Source organism: Scyliorhinus torazame, chromosome 29, assembly GCF_047496885.1.
Source record: "Scyliorhinus torazame isolate Kashiwa2021f chromosome 29, sScyTor2.1, whole genome shotgun sequence".
NCBI lineage: Eukaryota > Metazoa > Chordata > Chondrichthyes > Carcharhiniformes > Scyliorhinidae > Scyliorhinus > Scyliorhinus torazame.
The window spans coordinates 41,237,489-41,255,041 of NC_092735.1; the positions used below are offsets into that span (position 1 = coordinate 41,237,489).

Genomic DNA, 17,553 nt, shown 5'->3' on the forward strand with positions numbered 1-17,553 from the left:
TTCAAAACAACTTCTTCCCCGCTGTTACCAGACTCCTGAATGATCCTCTTATAGACTGATCTGAACTCTTCACATATCTTCTCTAATGAATAATACTGCACCCTGTATGCCTCACCCAATGTCTGTGTCTATGTATTTACATTGTGTATTTATGCATGCCCTATGTTTTTTTTCATGTATGGAACGATCTGTCTGGACTGTACGCAGAACAGTACTCTTCACTACCTCTGTACACGTGACAATAAATCAAATACAGTACAATACTATACAAGAGGGGGGCTGGTTTAGCACAGTGGGCTAAACAGCTGGCTTGTAGTGCAGAACAATGCCAGCAGCGCGGGTTCAATTCCTGGAATGTGGCAACTAGGGGCTTTTCATAGTAACTTCATTGAAGCCTACATGTGACAATAAGCGATTATTAATAGAGCGGTGAATCTGTGGAATTTGCTACCACAGAAAATAGTTGAGGCCAAAATGCTGTGTAATTTCAAGAAGGAATTAGATATACCTCTTGGAATAAAGGGGTCAAGGGATATGGGGGAAGGCAGGATCAGGGCATTGAACTTGATGATCAGCCATTGACGAATGTGATATAAAATAATTGTTTTAGAGATATTAGTTACTGTAATGTAGAGATAGGCCAGTCTCATTCTGGTGAGTTCACAGACAAAGGATTTCAGAACGCATGGCAAAGCAAGGGGGAGGAGTGTCCAGCAAAGGAGGAGAAAAGGATGCTGGGTCATAGGGGGCCAGAGGAAGGGATTGGAAGTGAGCCAATTAGGATGTATGGCCAGGTCAGGAGGGGTATAGGATGACCTATGGGAATCGTGTATGTGAAACTTGATGCCATTTGAATGTATCAGTAGAGATTCCTTGTCCTACAGACTCACTCGATTCCGGAGGTACAGAAAGCAGGATGTGTTTTGTACCGCTGTGAACTGAGTCAGGCTTTCAAGTCAAATAAAATAACTAATGCTATACCTGCAAATCCATCTCGACTTTTATTGAGGCCAGACTGACGGGTAAAGAAAATTGTGTTTTGTCATTTGGTGCCCGAAACCCGGGATTTCTCAAGACGGTTCTGACCAACCGTGAAATCAGAATTAGACTGATTATGAACAGGGAGAGTGGGAAAACAGGCCCACAATGTACAGCTGGAAAATGACCGTGCATTGCTTTTCCCCCTCTTCTTATCGTCTGATTAGTCTGGTCACTCGCGGTTGGTACGGAAAGATCGTCTCGACGAAATCAAAGGTCAGTCTGGGGATTAGAAATGTAATTGATGGGATTTCATATTGTTGATTTGGCTTGGGTTAGGTTTTGGGTTGATGTAACATCTAAACAGAGATGATTCAATTCCATGTGTGAGTTCTGATTCGGCTTGGGTTAGGTTTTGGGTTGATGTAACATCTAAACAAAGATGATTCAATTCCATATGTGAGTGTTTTGAATAACTGATGTGACCTCAGGATGAGGGTTCAGTTCAATGAGTGTTTTTAAATCTAAAGATGGTTTAATTCCATATGTGAGTGTTTTGAATAACTGATGTGACCTCAGGATGAGAGTTCAGTTCAATGAGTGTTTTTAAATCTAAAGATGGTTTAATTCCATATGTGAGTGTTTTGAATAACTGATGTGACCTCAGGATGAGAGTTCAGTTCAATGAGTGTTTTTAAATCTATAGTTGATTAAGCTAAAATTGTATCCTTGGACTGAAGTGGCGAGAAACGATAAATTTGAAAACAAACTGGATACTGCATGTTAGTTAAACCAGAAGTCTCTCAAAGAGTTAACAGCAGCCAAAGTTAAAGACTATAGACAGTGCTTCTCACACGGGCCTTGAGATAACAGCAGCAGCCTGTGGTGTAATCGGATACCATTCTTTCGAGTCAGTGAACTCCAGCAAAGTTACGTTTTGAATTAATTCAAGGAAACCAGTGGGTTTCTCCACCTCTTTGATAAAAGTTTATTATTTTCGAAAGCAATTGATTGAAATTGCCAGAATCTTAAGTTTTATTTACTTGAAATAATGTCAATCTCATTTTATTTGTGAATTAATAGAAACTTAAACTCACTGACACCATTTTAAAAAGTGTAAATCTGGAAATGACAGCTGACTTTGCTCCGGTATAAATCACCGCAACTAACTGTTCCCTCATTGATAGCAGCCAACATTTTGTGAATGTAAGAAAAACTTGTTGAAAGAAAATTGTTAAGATAAAGAATTAATTAAGTTGTAAAAGTTATACAAGTTTGTGTTAAGCAAATTGTAAATTTAGTTCTGAGTTGAGATCAGAGCTAAGCTTGCAGGTTGCAGTAATTCAATTTGAATTTTCAAACATTTTAAGTTTTAAAAGAACACTGTTAGAACCTTTTCAATAATTTTTGCCAAGGAGCAAAAATTGCCATTGGTTATAAATAAGCAAATAAAAAAATAAAAAATATTATAATAAAAAAGAAAGAGCCAAAGTATGAAAGCTAAAGAGTTAATCAGATTATGATGACAATATTGTCAACATGAGAGGGATAAGATCATGTTATCGAGTTGGCAGGACAATGCCCTTAAAATGGGAATTCCAATTAGTGAAGGGGGTAACCAAAAAACATTACAGGTCTTGAAAAAGGAATGTGCATTCAAAAAACGCGCAAGTAAAGACACGGAAGGCTCGGGTCAAACAAAAGATGGGCTACGCAGTTTAATGGCTGGCCTTGAATTGACAGAATATGACGAATTGGACAATTTGATTATGTCGGCAAGGATTCCGACTGCACCTGTAGCATTGTCTGCACTAATTCCAGAACCACCAGAGTATAATAATTTATATCCAGTCACTGCTCCCCAGATTCCAATTATGCCAGTCACTCCAGCCCTTTTGGTTGATAGCATGGGTCCTAATTTACCATCTTCACTATCTAAGAGAGAAGGGGAGCTCTGTTCCACAAGCCCAGTTAGCTCTAGGACCCGATCTAGGACAGCGAGAGAAGGGCCTGATCCTATCCAGAAACAATCAAGCATACCACCTAAATCCCTTCAGACCGATGAGGGGGAACAGCAAACTCCGAGAACAAAGGGAGAGAAAAAGGGATGGTTCTGAAGAGAAGGAGCTCCCTCTAGTGACAGGGAGGGACGTTGAAGTCTTGGAAGAGCCAAAGGAAATAGCTAGAGTGCCCCCTGGTGAGAATCGGAGACAGTTGCCGATTAGGAAAATACCAAACCCTGACACTGTGACGGCCGGGGCCCAGCCCACGATAGACGTTTATTTCCTGAGACACAGTGAGATGATGGCTATTATGGCTACAATCCCAGATAGAAAAAAATCTCCTGCTGCTTTCGTGGATTACCCGAGAACTACCATCTCAATTTATCAAGCTGATTCTAGGGACCTCTGGGCCCTAGTCCAGCAGATTTTAACCCCAGCAGAGTACCGCAATCATCTTAATCACTTGAATTATGCTAGCCACGCCGCACTTCAGCAAGCCCATGCATTGGACGACGATAGACGGACACAAATCCTGAATGCGTTAAATAGCACATTTCAAAAGCCCATAAATATTTCTGCTATCTTACACCTCAAACCTAAAAAGATTGAAGAGCCAGAGGAATTTCTGGAACGTTTTAATGAAATCTACCGTGGGCAGTCAGGCGACTTGCCATATCAAAATGGTCAGAATTCCCCTCAATATTGTGCTATGTTAATGCATTGCCTACTACCTTCCATGGCTACTGCTGTGAAATGTAATAACATGAATTGGACAGAGAATGACCCTTCCCAGATGGCAAGGGCAGTCAGATTTTATTGGAAGGAGGGTGTAGGCCAGGAAGGAGGCTCAGTTACAAAGGTTAAGACTGAGTATGTAATGAAAAAGGATGATCTGAGACCCCAACAAGCGGCAGAAACGGTAGCTTACCAGCTGGAACCCCAATATTGTGACTTTGGGTGGGTGGATCAGTGAGGGGGAGGATATCAAACCCACCCAAATGGACCCTCAGCTCCTCTTTATGGCCCACTGTATGCACCAACAGCTTTACAACCGCCGCCCCCTCTGAGGGGCCATTGGTCTACTGGGAAAAGAGGACGGGGCAGATATAGAAGGAACAATTCATGTTTTAATTGCGGCCGTGCAGATCACTGGCAACAGGAATGCCCCTTTAAAAGACAGGCAGCAGAAGGAGACTACTCGACCCAAAGGAGGGGGTACCCACCAAGGGGAGGACAGATGAGATACACTGACTTCTCCCAGGCAAACCCTTTCCCAACACAGGATTGACTAGCTAATTTAGTCATAAGGACTCTCCAATCGGACAGGGAACCTATTATCTCTCTGCAGATAGGAGATCAACATCACTCATTTGTAATCGACACTGGAGCAGCCATGTCTTCGGTGCAATCAGAACTTCGACGACCACTATCCGACCACACGCAGCATTTGTCGGGGTCCCAAGGACAGGTGTGTGAGTATCCTATCTCTGAACCTGTGACAGTCACTTACGAGAATTAAGTCTGCAGATCATCAGTTTGTAGTGACTACTGGATTGGACTGTAACTTGTTGGCCCGAGATTTACTGTGTATCTTCCAGCTACAGCTAGAGTGCGGAGACGAAGGGGTAACGGTTCAATCATGGAGGATGAGACAACAGTGCTATATTTCTATCACCCCCCAGTGGTGGACATTAGACATTGAACATTCACTGCATCACGTTACCCTGGCCTATGACAGAACCGGACAAAACAGGGAGTTGGAGGACAAATACCGGCCATTAATTGGGACCGAATGGCCAGTCAAAGTTACAGCCACAGTCACGGGAAAAGAAGGTACAGCCGATTTTGTTACAATACCACCACATTTATGGCCACAGTCAGCTTCGGTAAGCCCTCATATTACACGTCAGGTCCACGACCAGTACCATGCCAGGGATCTGGGGCCTATGGTAAGGAGGGCAGTGGACCACAGATCCAACAGAGTACGCACTTCAAGTCACGCCAGACGGCACTGCCATAAAATATTTTGAGGTCCCTGAAACGATTAACACTCGACTGCAGCATCACCGGGGACATGATGTTTTGGACTATGTCAATCCACAGGTCTGGGCGGAATACCCATCACAAGTGGGAAAGACAAATGTTACACCTATTAAGGTAACGATTAAGGACCATGTAAAGCTGCCTTCCATTCGGCAATATCCCCTGAAATCCCAAGCTGCCCGTCTATAGACAAATTAATCCGAGAGCTGTTGCAACAGGGTATTTTGGTCCCTTGCCAATCAGAATGTAACACCCCCATACTTGCTGTGCCTAAACCAGCCAAGCCAGACCAGTACCGATTAGTACAGGATTTACGTTCAATCAATGCCATCGCACAGCCGTTACATGCTCTCACTCTCCAACAGGATATTACGGTGTATAGCTCCCACTCGGTCATCGCACTACTGAGGCAACTGCAGACTCAGCATCTTACCGCAGCTCGTCAGAATAGGTATGAGATATACCTTTTGAACAATCCACGTCTGACATTTAAACACTGTACCACTATCAATCCAGCCTGTTTTCTTACATAGATTACATAGAACATACAGTGCAGAAGGAGGCCATTCGGCCCATCGAGTCTGCACCGACCCACATTAATCCCTCACTTCCACCCAATAACCCCTCCCAACCCTTATGGACACTACGGGTAATTTAGCATGGCCAATCCACCTAACCTGCACGTCTTTGGACTGTGGGAGGAAACCGGAGCACCCGGAGGAAACCCACGCGGACACGGGGAGAACGTGCAAACTCCGCACAGACAGTGACCCAGCGGGGAATCGAACCTGGGACCCTGGCGCTGTGAAGCCACAGTGCTAATCACTTGTGCTACCGTGCTGCCCAAAGTGGTCCCCCTGTCCATAAGGACGCACCTGGTCACGACTGTTTAGCCTTGATTCAGGAAACTACCACAATAAGGGACGATCTGAGTGATATTCCGTTAGAACAACCTGACATGATTATGTATGTTGATGGCAGTGCATTAGTAAGCCCCACTGGCCGGAGATTGTCCGGTTATGCAATCGTAGAACAGGATGGTCTGATCCTAGAAGCGGCAGCTTTCCAGACCCCTTATTCAGCCCGACAAGCCGAACTTTTTGCCCTCACCCGTGCATGAATACTTGGGGTAGATCGTCGGGTAAATATTTACACTGACTCCCGATACGCTTTCGGGGTAGTTCATGACTTCGGACAACTCTGGAAGAATAGGGGATTCCTTACCTCGGCAGGCACGGAAATATCCCACCGGGGTTTAGTTAATGACTTACTGCAGGCCCTCCTTATGCCCGCGCAGATTTCCGTCATTAAATGCGCTGCCCACACAAATGGTAAGACCCCAGTTGACGTTGGCAATGAACAAGCAGATTGTGCAGCGCGGATAGCCGCGCAAATTCAGCAAGTGATGGTGCCTAAAATGTTAAGTCAGACTAAACGATCTACTATAAATATGTCTGCTTCTGACAAGCCAATGCCAACCATCCAAGACGTCATAAGGTTACAGGAGGACGCTCCTGAGAGTGATAAACAAATGTGGAAACGGTTAGGTTGTACATATGATTCTGTTTCCTCTTTATGGACCACGCCAGCACATCAGACTTGTATGTCTGATGTACTGGCTTTATGGGTCATCGAATGTGTACACTTTGCAACTCATTGTGGGGCTCGGGGGACTAGTGATTTGTTGCTGGACACTTGGTGGCACCCTAAAATGCAGGGGTTGGCTCAGAGTATCAGCACTCGGTGTTTGATTTGTCAGCAATACAACACCGGCAAAGGTATCCCTTGTGGTATGAGGCAAACCCCGTTGCCCAGTGGTCCCTTTGAGACGCTCCAAATGGATTACATTGAGTTCGAATGATGTCAATGTTATAAATATGTTTTGGTCATTGTGGATGTGTTCAGCAGGTGGGTTGAGGCGTATCCGACTATCGATAATAAAGCTGCTACTGTGGTTAAAGTTCTGATGCGGGAAATCATTCCCCGGTACAGAATACCAGCTCAGTTGAGTTCTGATAACGGGCCTCATTTTCTTGGACAGATTAACCTGCCTCCCTTCCCCAGTGCTATTTTACAGGTGTGGAGCATGATGGGGTGGCTACGCACCGCCTGTGTGATCTTCGGCCTCACTTCGCTTGGAGTGTCATCGGCGACGGACATGGAAAAGGGAAATATTATCTACATTTGTAACCCCAACCAAACTACAAGGACATTTTGATTATGCAGAGGTGATGTTCTTCGCTGCCCCCATATACGAGGACATGGTATCGACTCATGGAAGGTCATCAGGTTGAGGGAAAATGCAGGACTCATGAAGCAATTGCACCGGTCCCGGCGATGGGAAGGGAACATTATATGGACATTGCCTTGTTTTTGGAGTACATGTAAATTTGATTTTGGATGTGTTAAGATTGGTGCGATAAAGGTAAAATCAGACCGTCAGGAGAGGGTAGGAAAGGTTGTGAGAGAGAGAGGGGGACTAGAGAGAGGACGGGGCGTGTAAGGAGGGGAGTACAACTAGAACGTAGGTTATCAGGAGATACACTTAATTCATTTAGAGGCCAAACTGAGGAAAACCCGGGTAGTATGAATCTCTTCTACCAGATTTACCACCGCTTGTATGGCCACGGATGGGTTGTCTGCTACCCGAACCCCGCAGCGGTGTCTAGGTTATTTTCTGTTTCACCGCTTTGGGGCACTCCCCAAACGGTGGTTCATTGTCAGCGTTCCGAGCCATCGCCCGAGCAAGTCACTCTTCCTTACGATCCGGGTTCAGCACCACTGGCTATTTGCCTTCCCCTTCCTCGGGATAATTCCCACTCACAATATGATAGGCTGCAACGGTGGAGGGCGTACATACCTAGCCACTTCACTCCCAATAGGGATTCCCGGTTGTACAAGAATTGTTTCAGCAGTGAAGGATACGGCTGTTTGCTGGTAGAGGTGGAAATGAATATAACATGTCTGTTCCCCACCTGTACGGACAGGAGGTGTCATATCACCCAGGCGTCTGGCCAATGCGTTTGTTATAACACCACCTGCGTTCCATTGAACGCCGGCCTCCAGCTCCTTTGTGGCTGGGCGCATGTCTCTCATATCACTGTTGGGACTAGGGCTTTCCGCATTGCTAGGCGGCCCGAATGGGCGTTTCAAAGCTGGATAAACTGGGCTACTGGGGGATCCCTGCACAACCGATATACTGATTGTGATGCTAGCCTGCACACGGAGCAAGAATACTACTTTTTATTTAATGGCACAGCGACCAATGTTTTGTCACCCCCATTTCCCCGCCAAATTGCTATTGGGACTCTAGTCCCTACCACAGTCCCCTGCCCCTCTGCGTGGATGCTGCATACTCAGTTAACCCGCTGGGCAGTCTCAGCTGAATTCTGCGAGAACTGGAAACAACCTCAGGTTCTCGCACCCAACCGGGGCCACTCAGCCGGGTAGGGAATTCTGAGCGTCTTGTAGCTGCGGTTGTTTGCAATGCAGAACCGGTACGCTCTTGACTATCTTCTGGTCTGTGAGGGTGGGGCGTGCGGCATAGTACAGGGCAAGTGTATCATGGGAGTTCAAGACTTAACCGCTAACATCACTAAATTTATGGATCGCATACGGGATCACCTGGACGGAATGCAGGATCCTGGCTCTTGGGGTAACTGGGGATTTGGAGGTTGGAAGGACTGGTTGATAAATATGGCCATGTATTTAGTGGTGGCTATTGGCTGCATCTTTGTGGGCCTGGCCATCCTTAAATGTGTGATGGGTAGAATGCGGGGTGCACTGGAACAGATCAACGCCCCTAGAATCTTGGCTGGTAAAATCCACGAGAGTGCAGCGGATGAAGGGGGCTCCTACAGGAATTGGAAATGCAGTGACAAATCTTTTTAGATGAGGGACCGTAGCTATGGGTTGAATAGTTCGGTTATCATGAAATGATAAAAGGAGGGAATGACGAATGTGATATAAAATAATTGTTTTAGAGATATTAGTTACTGTAATGTAGAGATAGGCCAGTCTCATTCTGGTGAGTTCACAGACAAAGGATTTCAGAACGCATGGCAAAGCAAGGGGGAGGAGTGTCCAGCCAAGGAGGAGAAAAGGATGCTGGGTCATGGGGGCCAGAGGAAGGGATTGGAAGTGAGCCAATTAGGATGTATGGCCAGGTCAGGAGGGGTATAGGATGACCTATGGGAATCGTGTATGTGAAACTTGATGCAATTTGAATGTATCAGTAGAGATTCCTTTGTCCTACAGACTGACTCGATTCCAGAGGTACAGAAAGCAGGATGTGTTTTGTACCGCTGTGAACTGAGTCAGGCTTGCAAGTCAAATAAAATAACTAATGTTATACCTGCAAATCCATCTCGACTTTTATTGAGGCCAGACTGACGGGTAAAGAAAATTGTGTTTTGTCACCATGATCATAATGAATGACAGAGCAGGCTCGAAGGCCGAATGGTCTCTTCCTGATTCTGTTTTTTCTGTTTTTTTAGACACATTTAAAATGCAGTTGAATGCTCAGGTGGGGAGCTAGAGAGAAGTGCTTTTCAGGACTTAAATGAAAGTTGTCGTAGTCCCAGAGTCTGTTCTCCGCTTTTGAGAGAGAGAGAACTGACTGATGGTGATTTAACCTGAGGGTCACCACATCTCAGGCGAGGGGCAAGGTTGAGAAGGCAGGGCCTTCATCGATAACCTCAGCAGTTATGGGAATTGAACCCATGCTGTTAGCATCGCTCGGCATCACAAGCCAGCCAATCGGCCAACTGAGCTAACCAGCTCTTTTGAGGGACTAAATTCCTGTTGATGTCTCTGGACTGTTCTAATGCTCCTGTGTATAGCCTATCGTAAAAACTGATTGCATTTTAAATAGCTGTTTTTCAGTGGTTAATAAAGCCTGCCGTTGACTATTCCTCTTGTGTCTGTAGGGGAAGTATATGTATCCAGAATAATTGGATATCTGGAAGATGTAACAGGCCAAAGCTGTGAGAAAGGACAGCTAAAGCTACTGCATAAAATGCTAAATCCTGAAGAAAAGGACATTGTTGTGAATTTAGATACCTTCCACAACATCATGAAGCAGTGGATTGCTGAATGCAGACAGGAAGGGTAACTAGCACAGTTTACATATAGGTTTTATATATTATATATATATATTTATTTATTGGAAGCTTTGATAATATTATAAGTAAGTTCAACATTTCGGACATGCGATGACTTCTGAATTTAATTTGAAATTTAATTAACTTCAAAGAATGAGCGGCAGAATGAAAATATAAGAGTAAGTTTTCTTTTTGACATCCCTGCTGGATGTCCAATGCCGGCATCTCCACAGGATGTTTGACAGTTGCAGGTTATTTGAGTTGCGTTGTGCTTGTTTAAACATTAGGAGTCCACGTCTGCGAAAATCTACAGACTGTTTCTAGGACCTTTGCAGAAACAAGCACAAATGCTTCCTTTCTACAGATGCCCCTCGGCTAGGGCGTTCAATGATTAACTAAGGAGGAAAATGAAGTGGGCCTAAATTCTCCTTGGGACTGTACCGATTCCAGGCATTGGTGATGGAGACTTGACTTAATGGGTCTCTGTTCCTTTTTGTCTTTGTTGTGCCTGGGAATTAAAGCCCTGATTCTACTATAAGTTGCCTGGCAAGAAGTGGTTTTGAGAGGGCAGCATGGTGGCACAGTGGTTAGCATTGCTGCCTACGGCGCTGAGGACCCGGGTTCGAACCCCGGCCCTGGGTCACTGTCCGTGTGGAGTTTGCACATTCTCCCCATGTCTGCGTGAGTCTCTCCCACACAGCCCAAAGATGTGCAGGGTAGGTGGATTGGCCATGTTAAATTGCCCCTTAATTGGAAAATAAATAAATAATTGGGTACTCTAAATTTAAAAAAAAGAAGTGGTTTTGAGTGCGATGCAAGATTTGCTCTTCTGATTTTACACTGCATTGACTTCAGTCTCCAGTGAGTTCCACGAGATAACTGTGACTGATGTATATCACCTAAAATCCCACCTACTTTATCTAAATAGTAATTTGAGTCTCCTCTAGCAACTTATCTAATTCCATTTGAACGTTTACTCCATGTAACCAGCCTTGCATCAGCAAGAAACCTACTCTGAAAGTCAATTAGTTCCTGGTAAAAGAAAAGCCAAGACCCACGTTAACATCTATCTTTTTGACAAGCCTTTGGTCTTTCTTTCAGTATCTTCTTTGATATTGGACAGGATTTTCCGTGCTGCCCATGATGTGTTTCCGGGGGCAGTCTGACATTGGCTGTCTACGGTGGGAAACCCAGGGCGGGGTTTGCTGTCGGCAGCACTGGAAGATGCCACCGGCAAGAACAGCCGGAAAAGTCCGATATCTCTCTTTTATTGGGTGTTTCTCTGCATTAAAGATGTTAAGTAAATGCAAAATGTTATTGTCTGAAGCGTTTATGGGATGTTTTCACAGCAACTATACACATATAACTCCTTTCAGATGTTCTTTCCAGTGGACAAAATTGATTGCAGCTAATTGTGAAATCTCTTTTTGGGCATTTTCCACTGCCATTAATTAGATCAATCAACAGCCTGGGGGTTACCATTGATCAGAAACTGAACTGGACGAGCCATATTAATACTGTGGTTACCAGGGCAGGTCAAAGGCTAGGAATCCTACGGCGAGTAACTCCCCTCCTGACCTCCCAAAGCCTGTCGACCATCTACAAGGCACAAGTCAGGAGTGTAATGGAACACTCGCCACTTGCCTGGATGAGTGTAGCTCCAACAACACTCAAGAAGCTCAACGCCATCCAGGTCAAAGCTGCCCACTCGATTGCTCCACCTTCCACAAAAATTCAAACCCTCACACCGACTAATAGTGGCAGCCGTGTGTACCGTCTGCAAGATGCACTGCAGTAACTCACCAAGGCTCCTCAGACAGCACCTTCCAAACACGCGACCACCACCACCTCGAAGGACAAGAGCAGCAGATACCTGGGAACCCCACCACCTGGAGGTTCCCCACCAAGTCACTCACCACCACCTCCTTCATTGTCGCTGGGGCAATGGCCTGGAATTCCATTCCTAACAGCACTGTGGGTGTACCTACACCTCAGGAACTGCAACGTTCAAGAAGGCAGCTCACCACCACCTTCTGAAGGTAACTAGGAATGGGCAATGAATGCTAGCCTAACCAGCGATGCTCGCATCCTGTAAATGAATAATGAAAAGAGGAATAGGGCAGTGTCTTTTTGAAAAAGAAGGACCAATGTAGGTGTAAATACACTTCAGCACCTGCCTCCTCACTCAAGTCTCATTTGAGCACATTTCTGGAGATCTGGCTCTTTCAAGCAGCCTTACTGTGTTCCTGGAGGAAAAAGAATTTGAGATAAAAGAAAGTAAATAGTAAGTGTTCAGGTGGTTAACTTGTTAAGTGCATTTTTTAATGATAATGGACCACATTGAATAATAATAACCAGATTGTGTATAATGAAGCTTGGTTTCAGAGACTTTAGATGGTAAGAGTGGTTTAGATTTCCATTGCTTAAGATATAAAATATCTGGTAACTTGACTATTAAAAATATAATCTCTCTAGGTTTTCCAATAGAAAGAATGAAGAGGCTACACCCTTTGAAAATATTTGTATTTTACCGACAGGTTTGTATCATGATGTCCCAATCTTTAAATGTTAATTGGTAAGGAGAGGATACTGAAGTTAACATTTTGAGTTTTAGGATTTTATTTCCACTGGCCAATGAAATGTTCTGCATAAAATTGAAGCAAGGTAGCACATGCCTGTAGCAATAATATTGGACATAGGCCCGATCTAACCAAATGGGAACAGAGTACAAGAGCGAGGGCGTTTAGCTGTGTGTTTCCTGGCGCAGTGCCGAGAAACATGCAGCTATTTCGCTCCTGTCCAGTTAGATGCGGGAATGCTCACCCACGACCGCACTCCGCTCTGCTCGCTGGAACTCCTCAGTGCAGTGAGAGATCAGGACACCATTTTAAAATGGCGTCCCAACCTCTTGAGTTCCCGATGTGATCCCCCAAACTCCCCCAAGCCCCAATTCGCTATAAGGGGGTTCTTGGGCCCCCTTGCACCCACGCTGTGCACCCCTGGCCCGATCACTGCGCGAGAAATGCCAGCTTGGCACTGCCAGCATAGCACCTTGTCAGTGCCACTGCCAGCTGGCAATGCCACTTGGGCACCTTGGAAGTACCAGTCTGGCACCCAGGTGACACTGCCAGGGAGCCATGCTGACAGTGCTGGGTAGCTGCCCAGAGGTCAAGCACCTGGAGGCTTCTGATCCCCTGGGAGACCCCCACGAGTGCCATTTAGTCTGGACCCCGTTTGTGGAGATCAGCACTTGGGTTAGATACCAACGCCTTGGTTACCTCCGGGAACTACAAATTTGAGTGAGACTAACTGTCTCGCTCTAATATGTGCAGATTTGCTGTATTTACAGGAACAATAGGTTGGAGAATCAGGGCTACTATTTTCTATTTCTGATTAATTTTTCTTTGAGCCTGGCTTGTTCTCTGGAATCATGGTATTATGGAATTAACCCCTGTGTTTTTCCCAGATAAGAAATCTGATACAACCTCAGGGCAACTGGAAGGGTACGGAGGTGACGTAAACAGAGGAAACCTGTAAGTATCTGTGTAGCTATTGGACTTAACATCAGCAGCAATGAAGCAAGCGAGTTCAGTAATGCTGGCCAGTAGACGTAACAGAACATCATTGTACTCACCACACTACTGCATCAGGGATTCTCAACCTTTTTTTGTTTCTTGAGACCGGGAACCCCTTCCACGTTTAAAAATTCTATGTTCCCTGTAACTCAAGTATGTTGTATAAATATAAAGTGGCTGGAACTTTCTGGCTGTTCACACCGGCAGGATCTACCAGTCCCACTGGCAGTGAGAGTTCCCCAGCGGCGAGGCATGCATTTAACAGAAACCCCATTGACAATAATTGGACCAGAAGGTCTCGCTGTTGCCAATAGCGGGCTGCCTCCACGGACCAGTATACGTGTTAAAATCAGTTATGCAATTACAAAAACAAACATTGCTTGCCCTTATATATTTCATGTTTAGTAATTAATTGTCTCTAATTCAGAGGGTGTCAAAGATTCATTGGACAGTACATGTGTAGAAATTATACACTGCGATTGAGGTATATCTTCACTTAAAGTACATATTAAACTTAAATTCTAGTAGCTGACATCATATTTCCTTCCTTTACCTGTGTTAATAGTGGCTTTGTTTTTACTCACACCACCTCCGCCTCCTCGATGTTCTCTGGCCCTTATTGAAGTTGATGAAGGAAGTTCTGTATCATTTCTCTGTGGGTTTTTTGTTTTGAAGCTGATGGTGGAATAAAAAAAATGCTCATATCTGTTATTTATTACGCGAGTACAAGGACTTTTCCAATTCTTTGTAATTTGTTTTAGACTAAATAACAAATTACTTGTGAAGTCATTAATTTCCAAGTTTTTAAGCATGTTATAAATACACACCAATCAGGGATGGGCATAAATGACAGCATTGCTCACCTTCCAAGAACCAAAACATTTTAAAATACCCTAGCCCTCAACAAAATGGGCAATCGTATCATCAGATACCTCCCATGGCTGAGTCAAACTGTGCTGACCTGTTTTCCAGTATGTGTATTGTTGCAGTCATTTTGCTTTTTTTTTTACTTATCTTGTATTATGACTCTGCACCACATTCATTCCAAATAACAATAAGAATCTTTATTATTGTCACAAGTAGGCTTACATTAACACTGCAATGATGTTACTGTAAAAAGCCCCCAGTCGCCACATTCCTGCGCCTGTACGGGTACACAGAGGGAGAATTCAGAATGTCCAAATCAGCCAACAGCACATCTTTCGGGACTCGTGGGAGGAAACCGGAGCACTCGGAGGAAACCCGAGCAGACACGGGGAGAATGTGCAGACTCCGCACAGACAGTGACCCAAGCCGGGAATCGAGCCTGGGACCCTGGCGCTGTGAAGCAACAGTGCTAACCACTGTGCTACCGTGCCGCCCAAATCCTTGGGAGGTGCTGCATGATGGGTTCTTGGGCACTCATCTGTCTCACGGGTTATTGGAGTGGTTTCCTGCGGATGGCAAAATAGTGACCCCAGCAGAGCTAGACTTGACAAGGGAAGGCCGATCCTGTGGTAGGGATGTATCTGGGATACGGGGTTTAGGAGAAGAGAAACTGAGATGAAATTTGTCTGATTAACTGTCAACATATCCCCCATTTGAGTGGAGTTAGGATTTACCTGGAAGTCACAGCCTTTCCCCAGTTGATTTTGTATGATAAGCTCCATGCCCTGCTGTCTGTCCCCAGGTTCATCTTTCAACTCCACACATTAACCTATAATCTTTTTGAACCGACACACTGCTGCCGATAGCTTCCAACAGCATTACACCTTCCAGTGCCCTGATTGTACGGCAGGTGCAGCAAAAATGGGTGCTGCTGTATTTTGTGATGGTAATAAAGAAAGTACTAGTTTTACCTACAAATTGACGGACCCCTTGAAACTTTCTCATGTACCTCCACTTGGTTAAGTGTTCAATCGTTTTAAAAAAGATCAAGGACCAAATAAATGCGCAAGAATGGTGTAATATCCCACATGGGACGTACAAGGTTGGAATGCTCGTCTTCTCTCTGCTCCTTGCAAAGTATGAGCTCCCTGCCAGGGGCGGGGTGTCTAAATTACTGGATGTATATAAAGTCTCCAATTAAATAATATTCAGCTTCTTTATTCTTCCTACCAAAGTGCATAACTTTGGACTTCGATGGCGGCCATGGAGTAAGTGGTCGCGCATTTGGTGGCTCCCGCTCAAGGTGGAATTCTATGGTCCTTTCAATTAAGGGGTGCTGAATGGTGAAAGGTGCATGAGCACTGAGAGATAGTATGCTCTGTCAGTAAATCTGGTTTATGGCTTGACCAGAAGTGTAACGAGAAGGAGGCAGCAGCTTGAGCGAGATGTTATTCAAGATGCGACACAAGAAAGATGGCAGAGCATGCTGGGGCAGCATTGTCCACCCATTGAGAGAGTGGAGCAGAGGTTGGAGGTGCAGGACCTGGCACTCCAGAAAGTGGATGGGTAGGTGGGCAAACGAGGAATTGTTGGCCTCGATGGAGGTTGAGATGGCGCTTGCGGTAGAGAGCTAAAAGAGGTTGAGGGATAAGATGGAAGACCTCGAGAATCAGTCAAGGAGGCAGAACCTATGGATTGTGGGGCTGCCTGACTGGATTGAGAGAAAGCAGGTCACAAAATATGTGCAGAACATGTTCGAGATGTTGGTGAGGGAGGGGGTCTTTAACCATCCTATCGAGGTGGATCGAGCGCTTAGGGTGCTGAGGAGGAGGCCGAAGGTGGGGGAGGCTCCAAGGGCATTGGTGGTACGACTGCATCGTTCTCGAGAAGATTTTGAGATGGGCGACGCAGACAAGAAAGTGCACTTGGGCAGGTAACGAGCTGAGGATCTAAAAGGACTTGGGAGTGGAACTGGCCGGGTATAATTGCATCAAGGCTGCCCTCTACAAGGGCGGGGTGAAGTTTGGGGTGTTGTACCCTGCTCATTTGTGGGTCAGGCATCAGAACCGGAAGTTTTACGGGTGCGTTGGAAGGGAGACTGCTGGTGCTGATGAGCGTGTATGCTCCCAATTGGGATGATATGGGGTTCGTGAAGAGACCGTTGGGTGCCATTCCGGATCTGGATACCCATGCGTTGATAGTGTGTGGGGGGGGGGGGGGGGGATTTGTAACACAGAGCTGGAGCAGAGGGTGGATAGGTCTCAGCCGCACTCACTGGCTGGTGCCATTGATAGCGGAAATGTTCGAGGACGCGATGGAAAGGGGTGTCTTGCTGCAAACGACAGAGCAGGCCCCCATCTCGTTGTTGCTTAAGAAGGACAAGGATACGGTGAGATATGGTCTATATATAGGAAAGTAGACACCAGGATATTGGCAAATGTGCCAGCGTTCAGGTTGGAGGGTACCTTCCAAAGTTGATTGGGGAGAACCAGACAGGGTTCGAAAAGGGCAGGCATTTGTCCTCGAATGTGAGGAGGCTGTTGAAAGTGGTGCTTTCATGGCAGAGCGAAGGGAGACTGAGGTGACACTTGAGCCTTACGGGGAGGCCCCTATTGTTCTGGGGCAGGTTCCCATCAGCAGGCCTTCCCTGTCCTGGTGCTCTCGCCACTGCATCCGCTATGGCAGCATAGATAGCTTGCAAAGTTCAAATGCCATTTCTCTGTTGGGGGGTGGGGGAGAGACAGCGACGGTCAGCAAGGTGATGCTTCTCTCCCCAAATTACGTGGTCATCCTGAGTTTGACAGCTCAGCTACTTTGACCATTTCCCCCTCCCATCCAGCTCCCAAACCTCCGCCTCCCCTCCGCAGCCTCCTCTACATCATGTATTTGATACTGAAGCCCCGCCCCCACACCAGGGACATCCAGCCCTTGATGTGCGTAATAACCCTCACGAGACCCACGGGCACACATTGATCGATCTCCCTG

At 45.7% G+C, this 17,553-nt stretch overlaps 1 protein-coding gene across 1 annotated transcript in view; it reads left to right on the forward strand.

Annotated features, from left to right (window-relative positions):
- Window positions 1-17,553, forward strand: part of LOC140404108 (inositol 1,4,5-triphosphate receptor associated 2) — a 63,816-nt gene that overhangs the window by 39,597 nt on the left and 6,666 nt on the right. Inside the window, exons 5-7 of the mRNA XM_072492526.1 lie at window positions 9,953-10,133; window positions 12,602-12,663; window positions 13,593-13,659. Coding sequence (XP_072348627.1) covers window positions 9,953-10,133; window positions 12,602-12,663; window positions 13,593-13,659 — 310 coding nt within the window. The remainder of the gene's footprint in view (window positions 1-9,952; window positions 10,134-12,601; window positions 12,664-13,592; window positions 13,660-17,553) is intronic.